We start from the raw sequence: 12,863 nt of genomic DNA on the forward strand, positions 1-12,863 counted from the left end.
CCATCACTTAACACCATAAACCAAAATGAAGCCAAAGTGAATTAACCCCTGAATTTTTGTGATTTCATAAGCCACTATTAATTCAGTAATTTAAATATATATATATATATATATATATATATATATATATATATATGAGCACTAGAGTGAACTGTAGTCTTTTTAAGTGATTAGGACAGAGACCATGTGAAGACAGAGAAAAGACAACCATCTACAATCCATGGAGAGAGACCTTCAGAGGAAACTTAACGTTTCTTGATCTCAGACTTCCAGTCCCCACAACGGAAGAAATAAACTTGTGCTGTTTTAATCAGCCCATCTGTGGTACGTTCTTATGGCCTCTCTAACAAACTAACATGTATCTCTTCAGGAAATAAATCTAACCCAGTTCAGGAATTTATTGAATAATTATCAACTTAGCCCCAAAGCATCTGAATATTCATTATGCTTTAAAATTAATTCATTCAACATTTGAGCACCTAGATGTCCCAAACACCACACATTCATGCCAGTCCTTCATCATTTAAGTCAATTTTATTTTCTTGTCATTTTAACAACCCACTTCTAATTTTTATGACCACATCCTGCTGGACAGTTTTATGTAGCATTTGGCTGTCTGCTGTACTTCTGAGGAGTGGGAAATGGGATCTGTGAGGGATCTGTTATGAACAGCAGCAAGAAATCTACTTTTCAACTCTGATTGAATAGCAGAATCTCCTGAGTAGTATTTTAAAAGCTCCCTCCCTTCTCCCATTTTTTGTTTAAATCCTCAAAAAGTAGAACAGTCTTTCTTTCTTCCTCCCTTTCTTTCTCTTTCTTTCATTCATTCATTTATTTTTGTTAGCTAAAGTCACACATGCTTAGTTTCACTGTTCTCTGGAGGCCTTTTCACTTAGAAGTCTGAGTGACAGAGAGAACACAACAGTACCAGAGTTTCCACCAGTGCAGTATAGCCATCTAACCACCTGAACAAACCTGGGTTACGCCCACATCCCATCGGGGAAGCTATTCTTCCAACCCTACAGTCTATTTCTTTTAAGTTTCTCAGTTAATTCTAATGTGCCACTGAGGTGGGACACTCTCATTCTAGTTTTTATTACTTTTATTATTGTTACCAGGGTTATTGCTGGGGGTCAGTGCCTGCACAAAGACTCCAGTGTTCCCACCAGCTATTTTATTCTTAGATTTAAAAAAAAATTGAAAGGAAGGAGAGAGCAGGAGATACTTACAGTACTGCTCCACTGCTCATAAAGCTTCCCCCTCCTAGAGGTAGGGACCAGGGACTTCAACATATGTCCTCGTGCTTAGTGATGAGTAAGCCACTGCCCTGCCCATTATTCTAGTTTTTAAAAGGGACTTGTCCCTTGCCACTAAACGTGCCAGTCACAAACCATCAGCACCAACCTCACCTAGAAAAGTTTGTGAGGAATACAGAATCTCAGGTTGCACCCTAGATACTGATTCAGAAGTCATAATTAAAAGCGTTCCCCATATGACCCAGGTATACTCTAAAATTTGAGGAGTGGCTATTTCTCCCAGCATCACCTGGAAAGCTTGTTAACAAATAAAACACTACCTGCCTTCTTCCCAGTACCACAGAGTCTCAGCTTCTGGTCAGGTCTAGGAATCAGAATTTTATCTATCTGATCATATCAGGGCTTAGAAACCATTCTTGTAGGCCAGTGCATATAGGCACCCAACTACCTGCCCTCTGTTTAAGCTTCCAATCCTTCTTGTGAAAATAATATATATAACAATGCAGCCAGGGAAAATATCTCAATTGTCAGAACATCAAACTTGCCTGAAGCTTCAGGTTTGGTCCCCAATATTGTCTACGTCAGAGTGGTAGTCTGGCTTTTCACATCTAATAAATAAATCTTTTTAAAAATAAATCTTTTAAAATACACATAACAGAGATACAAACTTTTATTTTTTTCCATCATGCAAGCAAGCAAGTCTACAACTATTTATACAGTTTGAGAACACAGAAATAATTGCATTATTACCAGGGTGTCAAACTACCAAATAAGACAACTATTACTGGTTATTTGGGGGCGTTTTTTGGTTTCTTTTTTTTTTTTCCACAGAACATAGGAACAATTTCCAAACTATACTTAAAAAACCAGAGTTATATTATGAGACCAGGACAAGCTGATAATTCTGTTACAGTCACACAAGCCTTTGACTTTCATAGGAAAAACAAAAACAAACAAACAAGCACCAAGTACTGATGTTCTGGTAAAACGTCTCAAGTAAGCACCCTATCATATATAACTCTCTGAGTTTACAACACAACAATTTTCCTTTGTGGCCGCAGGCAGGGAAGCATCCCATCACCTCTGGAGACTCCCGGTTAAATCTGAAGGCTTTCTTTTCTAAGGACCATCTCTGGAACTTCATTAGTTCACAATAAAAAAAAAAATACCTGATGTGATAATGATAGTGCACCCCATCACTATCACCACCAAAAAAAAAAAAAAAAGAGTCCAAGTTCCTCAAAGCAGTCACAGTTGAATTGGCACAGAGCCTTGAACTTCTGATAAACAAACAGGCAGGAAAAGCACAAAACAGATGAGACCAGGTTGACTATAATTAATAACTGATGTAGCTAGGTGGTGAGTACATGGGGTGCAGGGATCACCTCTCCACTTCTGCATACTTGAAAATATCTATAATGAAGAACAAAAACTTCATTTAAAAAAAAAAAAAAGTGCTACCTTCTCATTAGGCAAAAAAAAAAAAAAATGCAGACAGTGGCAACATAGACAACATAAGCAGCATATTAATCTTCCACATACACATAGCCACACCTAGAACAAAAGAGAAGACATCCAAAGTATTACTATTCTGTTTAGGATCTATTTCTGAGATTTATAAATTTAGTAATGATAAGGCAGGGAGTTAAAAAAACAAAACAAACAAACAAAAGTTGGACCTACCTTCTTCTAGCCATCACTGTGCCCGTATCTGTTCCCTTTAGTTCTCCCATCCGGGCCCAGCACACCTCCGAAAAATTGTGAATCAAGATCTCTCCAGCCCTTGGGGAAATTTAGAGTATTATCTTCCAAGAGGAAAGAGAAGTTAAGAGGAGGGCAAGTAGAGATACAGTTCTAACTCCCCCACCCCCCCGGTGAGTCTACACAGGGAGGCCCCAGCTCCGAGGACCCACTGGAAATGCCTGGGAGATCCAGGACTGCTCCATCCCCTCCACCACTCAAGGCCCAGGAGAGGGTCCTGGGATTCCCATTGCAGAGTACTGAAAAGGTAGGGATGCTAAGCATGCCATAAAGGAAGGTATCTGGGTGACAGCAGGAACAAATAGTTGGAACCAGAGTAAAAACTAGTTCACAGAACTGTGGCCTTGGAGTTTACAGTTCTAGTAGGTGCAGAGTCCTGAAAAGAATGTTCCATTTGAGAATTAGAGAGTGAACCCAGGAGTCAGTACCCACCCTGTCCAACGCTTGACGTCTCGTCACCCAATCTGGTCCCCTACACCTACACTGAACTTCTCTGTTCCAGACTCTTGAAAACAGAGTTGGCAGTCAGCTGAGGTAAAGAACAAACACCTCATCACAGACCCCTGCAAGCGTCAACCCGGCTTTGACCTAGCACGTTATGATTGGGCCCTCCTCAATCGCTATGGAACAGGCCATGGCCAGTGCGCCGCTATGTTCCATCGCTGGGGAGCCAGAGACGACCCGAACTGCCCCTGCGGCTCCAGACAGACTATGACCCACATAGTCAACGACTGCCACCTCTCCAGATTCAAAGGAGGTCTCGAAACTTTACATCAGGCTCAACCTGACGCTGTTGACTGGCTACGGAAGAAGGGCAAACGCTAGAAGAAGTACCCGACCCACTGGGCCTTCTTCTCATTTCCTCTCTTCTTACTTTGCCCGGTGTGGCGTGTGGTATATGCATAGCAAACCCACTGGTCTCACGGGCTGCAGGAAGAAAATCCTGGCTTTTTCAGTTTCCTCTCCCAGAGCTGTGGTACTATTAAAAATGAGGAGGAAGTGGAGAAGGGGAAGAAGAGAAAGAAGAAGAAGAATGGGAGAGGGGATATGGAGGAGAAAGTAGAAAGTCAGGAGGAAGGGCAGAGAAGAGAAGGTGAGGAGAAGGTGAAGGAAGAACAGTAAAGGAGGGACTGGGGACTAAACGTAGAGGAAGTCAAGTCAGCACAGGTCCACTGGTCAGAATTAGCTCTTGCACAGGGTCCCCAATCCAGCACTCTGGTCGCATGTAAAGACAGAATATGGGGAACTGACAAAGTCCCTACAGTCTGTGTTGGTCCTCACTTGGAGTGACAGCATGACGACAGTGAGCACAGGTCCATACGTACCAGCCAGCCTGGCAGTCTTCCCATGGTAAGATGGGGAGTGTGTGTGTGTGTGTGTGTGTGTGTGTGTGTGTGTTGAACTGGCAGGGGGAGGGCTGGATCCACCCGAAGTTCCTGAGTTCCTTATTGACCAGGAAAACATCTGGAGTAGAGATCAACCTAAACAAAACTCAATGGCCTGATAGTGGCAGGGACTGGGGCAGACTGCTGAGGGTTCACCAGAAGGCCCCAGAGGCAACAAAAAATGCACGATGGCACAGAACACATAGCATACTGCTTCTTGCCCTTAAAGTTATCCATACCAAGCAGTCAGGTGCCACTCTGCTACACGTCCAGCAGGCTGGGTGGCAAGGGCCACCACACTAAAGCCAGTGATTTAGTATAGATGCCACCTTGACTGGTGACCCCAGGGTCATGGACCCGTAAGTGTTGGCTGATGGACAACACCACATGCACTGGCTTCATTCTGGAAGGGCATTAAGAAAAGCCTAACATGGATTGGCATGCATGGCTGGCATGAGCAGGGAGCCCTGCAAGTCACTGGCCCTGGAGTAGAAGAGCTTGAGGACATACTGGTCTTCCTGGGGGATGACTCATGAGTGTCCATGTTCAAGACCAGTGGGCCAGGGCAGAGTCAAGAACAGGATCCTGGCACCGTAGACAAATGCAGGTATCTGAAGCATGTGAACTTAGCATATGAACAGTAGGAGTGAGACCTCATAATAACATGAGACATAAATTCCAAAAAAAAACAATGCCACAGCAAGGCAAAAGAACATGATCCTAAGTGTCGTATTCTGCTTAGCTGAAATCCAAAAGGGTTGCAGTGAGGAGGCAAACAGCCAAACACAGGTGGTCGGCCAGCCACGGGTCCAGCACGAGGTCGGAGGACCTCGCCGCGGGATCACTTGGGCTGGTTCCCGGCAGGCCCTGGGGTTTCACCGGGCTGCTTTCCCGCGTCCTGCTTGTCCTCTTTTCCTTTCTCTGCCCGGGCCCCTTCACTCATAAGGTAATACTGCAGGGGGTTGGGCCACAATTCTTCGTTGATTATCTCCACAATCTTGTCGGATTCGATGGAGCTGTGGTTCTGAAACCACCCAAAGAAGCTACGGCTGTTTTCTGCATCCCCCTGGCTTAGGGTCTGGAGATCGTGCCCTGGGAGCCATTGGATGGGAGTGGACCGAGACACCACCTGGCCCGAAGGCCCACACCCATACTCCTTTATAAGCACTTTATTTTGAAAATAGGGGTTGCGCCCAAAATAGAACTTGATTTTGTAGCCCAGCCTGGCCAGGCCGAGCTCTTCCACCTCCAGGCTATTCAAGAAGGCCAGGACGTCTTTATCTTGGGGGTTGAGGAAGCCGGCCAGCTGGGGGTGGTTCTGGAAGGCCTGGCCCCAGAAGCCCGGGATGTTCTGGATCAGCAGATTGCGGCGCTCCAGGTGGTGCAGCCGCAGCTGCCCGAACTTGCGCGACAGGCGCAGGTAGGCCCGGTCGGCCTGCGCGTTCATGGTCTCCAGCTTCGACTGCACGGTCTCCAGCGTGTCCATGCTGCCCTCCGTGGCGGGCGGCCCGGCCCCCGCATCCTTCTCCGCCTGCTCCTCCTCCGCCACGGCCACGGGGGCGGCGGCCGGGCCACCCTCCCCGGGACCCGCTTTCTCGGCTTCGCCACCACCACCACCGGCCGCGGCCTGGGGCGCCCTCCCCGCCGCGCTGCACGTCTCCGGGAACTTCTTGCCCAGCGGGCAGCACCGGTCGCCCACGCGGGGACCATTTCTCTGCCTATCCACGGTCCCCACGAAGCCAGCGTGTCCCCAGGACAGCGCCGTGGGCTTCCCCCGACCGCGCCCGCCCGCAGCCCGGGCCCGCATGGCCAGGCCGCAGTCCAGGGGGAGGCGGCAGGTGGCCTCCTCGGCCCGCGGGCGGGGGTCCGCGGGCGCGGCGGTTTCCAGGCCACCCCGCCCCGCGCCAGCCTGCACCTGTGCCGCCTGGGCTTCCTCCCCGGGCCCCGGGCACCGTGGAGGGTCCGGGTCGCGCGGGGCGTCGTCTGCAACGCCGCGGACACGGCCTTTGGCTCGGCCTTTGCCCCGGCTCTTAGCGCGGGAGGACTTCCTACCCCTACTGCAGCCGCTCATGGCTGTAGCAGACGAGCCTTCAAAGTCACTCACACTCCGACCCCGCGGCCGCTGGCGCCAGCTCGCGGACTTTATTCCTGACGCGTCTCCATGGCAACCGTTACGTCACGGGCGGCACGCCTATAGCCCTCGCGCGGTGATTGGCTTGGACTCTGCAGCTGCGCACTAGCGACTGGGGGGGACACTCCCCCACCCCCGAGCTGGAAAAGCCCCCACCACCACTTACACCCCAACTCAACCTCTTTGGTGTCTCTCGTAGAGCGCACCGCCCTGAATTCAGCCAAACACCACTCCCCCTTTTCTAATCCAAGCCTCTGGAGTTCTTTCCATGATCCCAAGTTACATTTGTCATGATGAAACTGCTCTCCTGGCCTCTGGGGCTTGTCTTTGGAAGCATTTGCTGGGGATCCTGGTAGCTTATTTTCAGCGAGTTCCAAAGTGGGTGCCCTGCAGAGAAGAGGCAGTTTCTGAGCTGGTTTGCTCCAAATCAAAGGGGCCAGGAAGGCACCTACAGTCCTGGGCGAGCTTGTGTATTGGCACCTGACTCACCTGGAAGCTTGTGGAAAATGCAGATTTCCAGAGCTATTATGTCAGAATTTAGACTTTAACAAGGGTTCAGGTAATTTTATGTTCGAGTGTAGAAGCCAGGGAAAAGGCGAAATGCTTCTGATATGGGGCGGGGGGTGTAGTTAAGCTAAAACAGAATGTGAAAAACCTCATTTTCTCAAAGGCTCTACAAAATCTGGCAAGATCCTCACTCCACCTCACAACCAGCTTAGCTCTCTGATCTCTCCACGTCTCTCCCGCCCTCTTTCAACTATGCCCTTCCTTTTCTTTCTTTTTTTTTAACAGATTTATTACTATTATTATTTTATTTATAAAGTGAAAACATTGACAAGACCATAGAATAAGAGGGGTACAACTCCACACAATGCTTACCCCCAGAACTCCGTATCCCATCCCCTCCCCTGAGAGCTTTCTTATTCTTCATCCCTCTGGGAATATGGACTCAGGATCATTATGGGGTGCAGAAAATGGAAGGTCTGACTTCTGTCATCGCTTTTCCTTTTCTAAAGCTCACTCGGTTAAGCTGCTGGCTTGGGATCTTTTCTCTAGCTCTTCTTGCCTCTGCCTTCAGTGCTTGGCTAGCTCCCTTCAAATTTTGCTTACATGTTACCTTCTCCATGACTATTCTATTCATAATTGCCACCTATATCCATCCCTCTTAACCTACCAGATTTTTCCCCTGTGTTCATTACGAACACCTTGCAACACACTTTATCAATCGTTTTATTATCTCTCCAATCTAGAATGTCAATTTCCTGGGGAGGATAAAGTCTAACTTTTAAAATAAAGTTTGACTTTTAACACACACACTAAATTATAACATGATGGAGATGGCCAGTAACGATGGAGAGAGGGATCTATTCGAGGTGTAGGCCCATTATGTCTGTTTGCTGAGTAGTATTTCAGTGTGTGTGCGTGTGTGTGCGTGTGTGCGTGTGTGCGTGTGTGTGTGTGTGTGTATCTGTGTTATCAGTACAACTTTTTAGCCACTTATCTGTCATTGAGTATCTGGGTGGGTTGCTCCCAAAATTTGGCTATTATGAATTGTGCTGCTATGAACATAGGTGTACATAAATCTCTGTGTGTAGGTATTTTTTTCTTTTGGTTATATCACTAGAAGAGAAATTTCTGAGTCCTACAACAAATCTATTTCTAGTATTCTGATAAGTCTCCAAACTCCACGGGGGGTTGGATCAATTTGCATTCCCACCAACAGTGTAGATGGGATCATTTTTTTCCCTCCCCAACATTTGTTCTCTCTGTCCTTTCTAATGTTTGCTCTTCTCACAGGTGTAAAGTGGCATCTAACTTTTGTCTATTTGCACTTCTCTGATGGTCAGTGACTTTGAGCACTTTCTTGGTATAAGACTTTCATCCAACGGTGCGAAGGAAAAAAAACATAAACAGCATTTATGTTAGCAGTATTTAAAACAAGCAAATACAGCCCCTGAGGGAAAACGCATTTCTTCACAATACAAAATCCAGACAGAAGTGAAAGAATAAATAGCCAGTGCTACTTATTTAATAACCGTAAATCTCCCACTATATACAGCACCTCAAGACACTTAGTCAAAGCAGTTCTGTAGTGGATCACCTAAAGCTATAGTAGTCTCATCCAAGAAAGCAGATTGTGCAGTTGAGAGGAGAACCCAGCCTTTGTAAACATGTTCTTCCTTAACCAGTATTGTGTGGAGAGCCAAGTATTTATGTTTGCAGTAAATAGACTGGTGAATTTCATCCTGTTCCCTGCTACTAAGTGGGGATAAAACTTCCCTCTCTCCCTCTCTATCCCTCTTCCCTCTCAGTTTATCTCTGTCTTTATAAAAAAAAAAAGGGGGGGAAGCAGGTGGTAGAGCAGCGGGTAAAACGCAAATGGTGCTAAGCATAAGGATCCAGGTTAGAGCCCCCGCCCACTTGCGGGAGGCAGGTGTCACTTCACAAGCGTGAAGCAGGTCTTCAAGTGTCTATCTTTCTCTCCCCTTCTCTGTCTTCCTCTCCTCTCTCAATTTCTCTCTGTCCTATCAACAACAGTAATAACAACAGCAACAAGGGCAACAAAGTGAGAAAAATGACCTCCAAGAGCAGTGAATTTGTAGTGCAGGCACCGAGCCCCAGCAATAATCCTGGAGGCAAAAAAAAAAGTGTGTGTTCAGGGAGGAGGAGCTACTGAGAACGGTGAATTCTTTATTTTTTTTTTTTAATGCAAACTGGGGGAAATAATGTCGAGTGTTTAAACTGTTAGTTATGTTCTTTGTTTTTTTAATTTTTATTTATAAAATGAAACATTGACCAAAACCATAGGATAAGAGGGGTACAACTCCACAGAATTCCCACCACCAGAACTCCGTATCCCATCCCCTCCCCTGATAGCTTTCCTATTCTTTATCCCTCTGGGAGTATGGACCCAGGGTCATTATGGGATGCAGAAGGTGGAAGGTCTGGCTTCTGTAATTGCTTCCCCACTGAACATGGGAATTGGCAGGTGGATCCATACTCCCAGCCTGTCTCTCTCTTTCCCTAGTGGGATGGGGCTCTGGGAAAGCAGGACTCCAGGACACATTGGTGGAGTCATCTGCTCAAGGAAGTCCAATTGGCATCATGTTAGCACTGGGAACCTGGTGGCTGTAAAAAAGAGTTAACATATAAAGCCAAACAAATTGTTGACTAATCATGCACCTAAAAGCTGAAATAGTTCAAATGAAGAGTTGGGGGAGGCAGGACTCTGTTTTGTAGATATCAGGCCTATTTTAGTTATATTCCAAAGGGCCCATAACTATACTAGTTTGGGTTTTTTTTTTTCCCCAGAATGATGAATTCTTAATGCAGGTATGCAGGAACAGAGCTACAGTGAGAATCCCTAGTTCATATGAGGACCAAACAAAGTCATTCTGCTTGTAGGCTTCACTTTGGAACCTCTGTTCTACATCCTTACTTTTAACTACTTTTAAGTGCAGTCATGAATAAATCTGAAAGTCTTTAAATTAAAGAAGAAGGATTTCTGTGGGTGTCCTTGGTGAGAAGCCTTTGTAAAGAAAGAATGCTCATATGACCATTGTGTTATGAAGGTAAGTGGAAGGTTTTTTTTGGGGTTTTTTTTGTTTTTGTTTTTCTCAATTTGGGATCAAGCAAGGGCTTATCTTTTCATCAAGAAAGATTTTTATCATTTTTACTTTGAACTTCAGAGATAATGATTATTACTTCAATTGGCTTCCTCTAATTCTTAATGTGTGTAAACATATAACTTACACTCCCAAACCATTTCTGCCTCCATGCAAAACAAAAGCTACAATCCACGACCAGCTCAGACACATTCATGCTGCTCTCTGTCCCCAGTGGCTGCATCTGCAAATCAGTGCTGAACATCTAATACACTTGTGACATAAGTGGCAGAAATGAATAACTGACTATGCCCCTATGATTATTTTTTCCGCCCCATCCTAATCAATGACTAGGTAATTGATCAGGTGGGCCATCTGGCCCTTCAGATGCATACATCAAGACAATTAGGAAATCAGCCAGGTAATTGCTCAAGCTGACAATTTTTGTAACTAAGACAAGAAATCCAAAGGCTTTGTCTTCCTCATAAAATAAAAAGAGAGAAAGAAAGAGAAAAAGGCCACCTCCATTTGGTCTTGGGAGTGATTAAGAACTAATTCATATAGTATCTAGCTCAATATGGGCAAAACCATATTTAGAAAAAACATGGACTGAAAGCAAATTATGTGGCAGGAAGTTTCCCACTGCAGAATTCAGACTGAAATGTAGTTGCAAAAATTGAATGTGTTGCTAAAAGCTAAACACAAGGATAGCACATAGACTGTGAACTAAGACTTTACATACCCTCTGAGAGAGAGATTCTTGTTCCTGAAGAGTCACTGGATTCCTCTTCTCTAGAACAGAATATCAGAAAGAGGAAAAAGCTTAGTGATGGAGGGTGGGCAGCTTCACATCTGTGAGCTCTACAATAATATTCTAGAAATTTAGAACCAAATAAAAAAAAAGGATGATAAACAGATAACTTATTTTCTGCAACTGAGATTCATAGAGAGTGTTCACAATCCTATGCCACAATCCTCTTTTGATAGACTGTAACTGAAGCTAAATAGCATGTCATGGTTGAGATTTCTGGAAAGTTAGCTACTCTCTACATGAAATTTTTTAGTTAGGCACCAGTGGAAGCAAAATAAGTATTCATTTAAGCACAGAACTGTCCTCAGAGTAGAAAAAAAGAATATTGGCCATTCTTTGCTAAGTGTATGATCCAGACTTGAAGGGATGAGAGATGTTTACTTCCCCATGTGATATGGTCTCTTAACTTCAAGCTCTCCCTCGCATCTGTACCTCCCCCCCCCCCCCCGCCTCCCAAGCCAAAGGAGGGAGAAACCTAGAACCAATACAACAAGGTACTTCTGGAAATGAAAACAAACACTGGATTCTTACAAACTTTTCAGCATGAGAGAGAACCTGGAAGTTCCTGGGCAGCCTCCTCATCACCCACCTGAGAAGTTCCCCTAACATTCCTCTTGTGTTTCATCTTCTATTATTCACACTAATGAAAAAGTGGGGGGGGAAATGAAAACAGAAAGGAAATGCAAAGCAGAATCTGACTGAGTTTGATGTATTGGGGTGCATGGGGGCTAGATTCTCAGCTCCACTATGGGGGGGGGAGGTGGGAGTAGGGACACAGAACTTTGAAGGTGGGAATGGAATTAATATATACTTCTATTAACTTATAGTCTTATAAATCACTATTTAATGAGTATGAGAGGGGAAAATAGATTAAATGTCTCGAGTTTTTTAATGCATAGACTTCAGTTCTGGGTATATATTTCTTTTTTTTTAATATTTATTTATTTATTTCCTTTGTTGCCCTTGTTGTTTTATTGTTGTAGTTATTATTGTTGTTGTCGTTGTTGGATAGGACAGAGAGAAATGGAGAGAGGAGGGGAAGACAGAGAGGAGGAGAGAAAGATAGACACCTGCAGACCTGCTTCACCGCCTGTGAAGCAACTCCCCTGCAGGTGGGGAGCCGGGGCTCGAACCGGGATCCTTATGCCGGTCCTTGTGCTTTGCGCCACCTGCGCTTAACCCTCTGCTCTACAGCCCGACTCCCGAGTATATATTTCTTTAATCTAAGCACTTAAGGTTTCAAATTAGCAAAATGATTGAATTTCAATACTGGGCTTAAATTGTTAACACATTTCTAATAATAACTTTTTAAAAATATTAAATCACCTATACTCTTAAACCACGGAGACCAGAAACAACCTGTCTTGTCAGTATATAAGATAGTTATTTTTTTAATTTTTATTCATAAAATGGAAATACTGACAAGACCACAGGATGAGAGGGGTACAATTCCACACAATTCCTATCTGTATCCAATCCCCTCCCTTGACAGCTTTCCTTTTTTTTCTTTTTTTGTAAATAGCATTAAATAACATAAATCATGGTATGGTCATATATGATACATTAAATTCTAACCATGAGCTTTTCAAAGTAAACCAAGTTTCCAAGTAACTTGGTTATAATAATAATTATCTATTGCCTTCTTATACTCTAAGACAACAAGGAACCTTCCTTATTCTCTATAAAACCTGTATTTCCTGGAACTTCTGGGACTTTGCTCTTTTTCCTTCATGCTTCTCTTGATCCACTGGATACTGCACCTGCTAATCTCAACCAAATCAATGCAACCAGCGCCACCTCGACATGTTTCACTTCAGACTGTGTCTAGATATAGATATAGACCAGGGCCCGTGGAATAAGGCACATGTAAACATGCACAAGTTAGGGGGAAATATATACCCTAAAGTAAGAGGG

General features: G+C 44.7%; 1 protein-coding gene across 4 annotated transcripts; it reads right to left on the reverse strand.

Annotated features, from left to right (window-relative positions):
* Positions 1–1,908: 1,908 nt before the first annotated feature.
* Positions 1,909–6,549, reverse strand: TSPYL5 (TSPY like 5). Of its 4 annotated transcripts, none has more exons than XM_060195993.1 (3): positions 4,642–6,549; positions 2,940–3,038; positions 1,909–2,810 (listed from the first exon to the last, which is right to left on the reverse strand). In XM_060195993.1, the coding sequence occupies exon 1, from the start codon at positions 6,471–6,473 to the stop codon at positions 5,244–5,246; it is 1,230 nt and encodes a 409-aa protein (XP_060051976.1). In that variant the 5' UTR covers positions 6,474–6,549; the 3' UTR covers positions 1,909–2,810; positions 2,940–3,038; positions 4,642–5,243. The 4 variants fall into 4 exon arrangements, with proteins under 4 accessions (XP_060051976.1, XP_060051974.1, XP_060051975.1 ...); XM_060195991.1 differs by having other exon boundaries at positions 4,299–6,549; XM_060195992.1 differs by having other exon boundaries at positions 3,892–6,549.
* Positions 6,550–12,863: the final 6,314 nt, after the last annotated feature.

This window comes from Erinaceus europaeus, chromosome 8 (genome assembly GCF_950295315.1).
Source record: "Erinaceus europaeus chromosome 8, mEriEur2.1, whole genome shotgun sequence".
NCBI lineage: Eukaryota > Metazoa > Chordata > Mammalia > Eulipotyphla > Erinaceidae > Erinaceus > Erinaceus europaeus.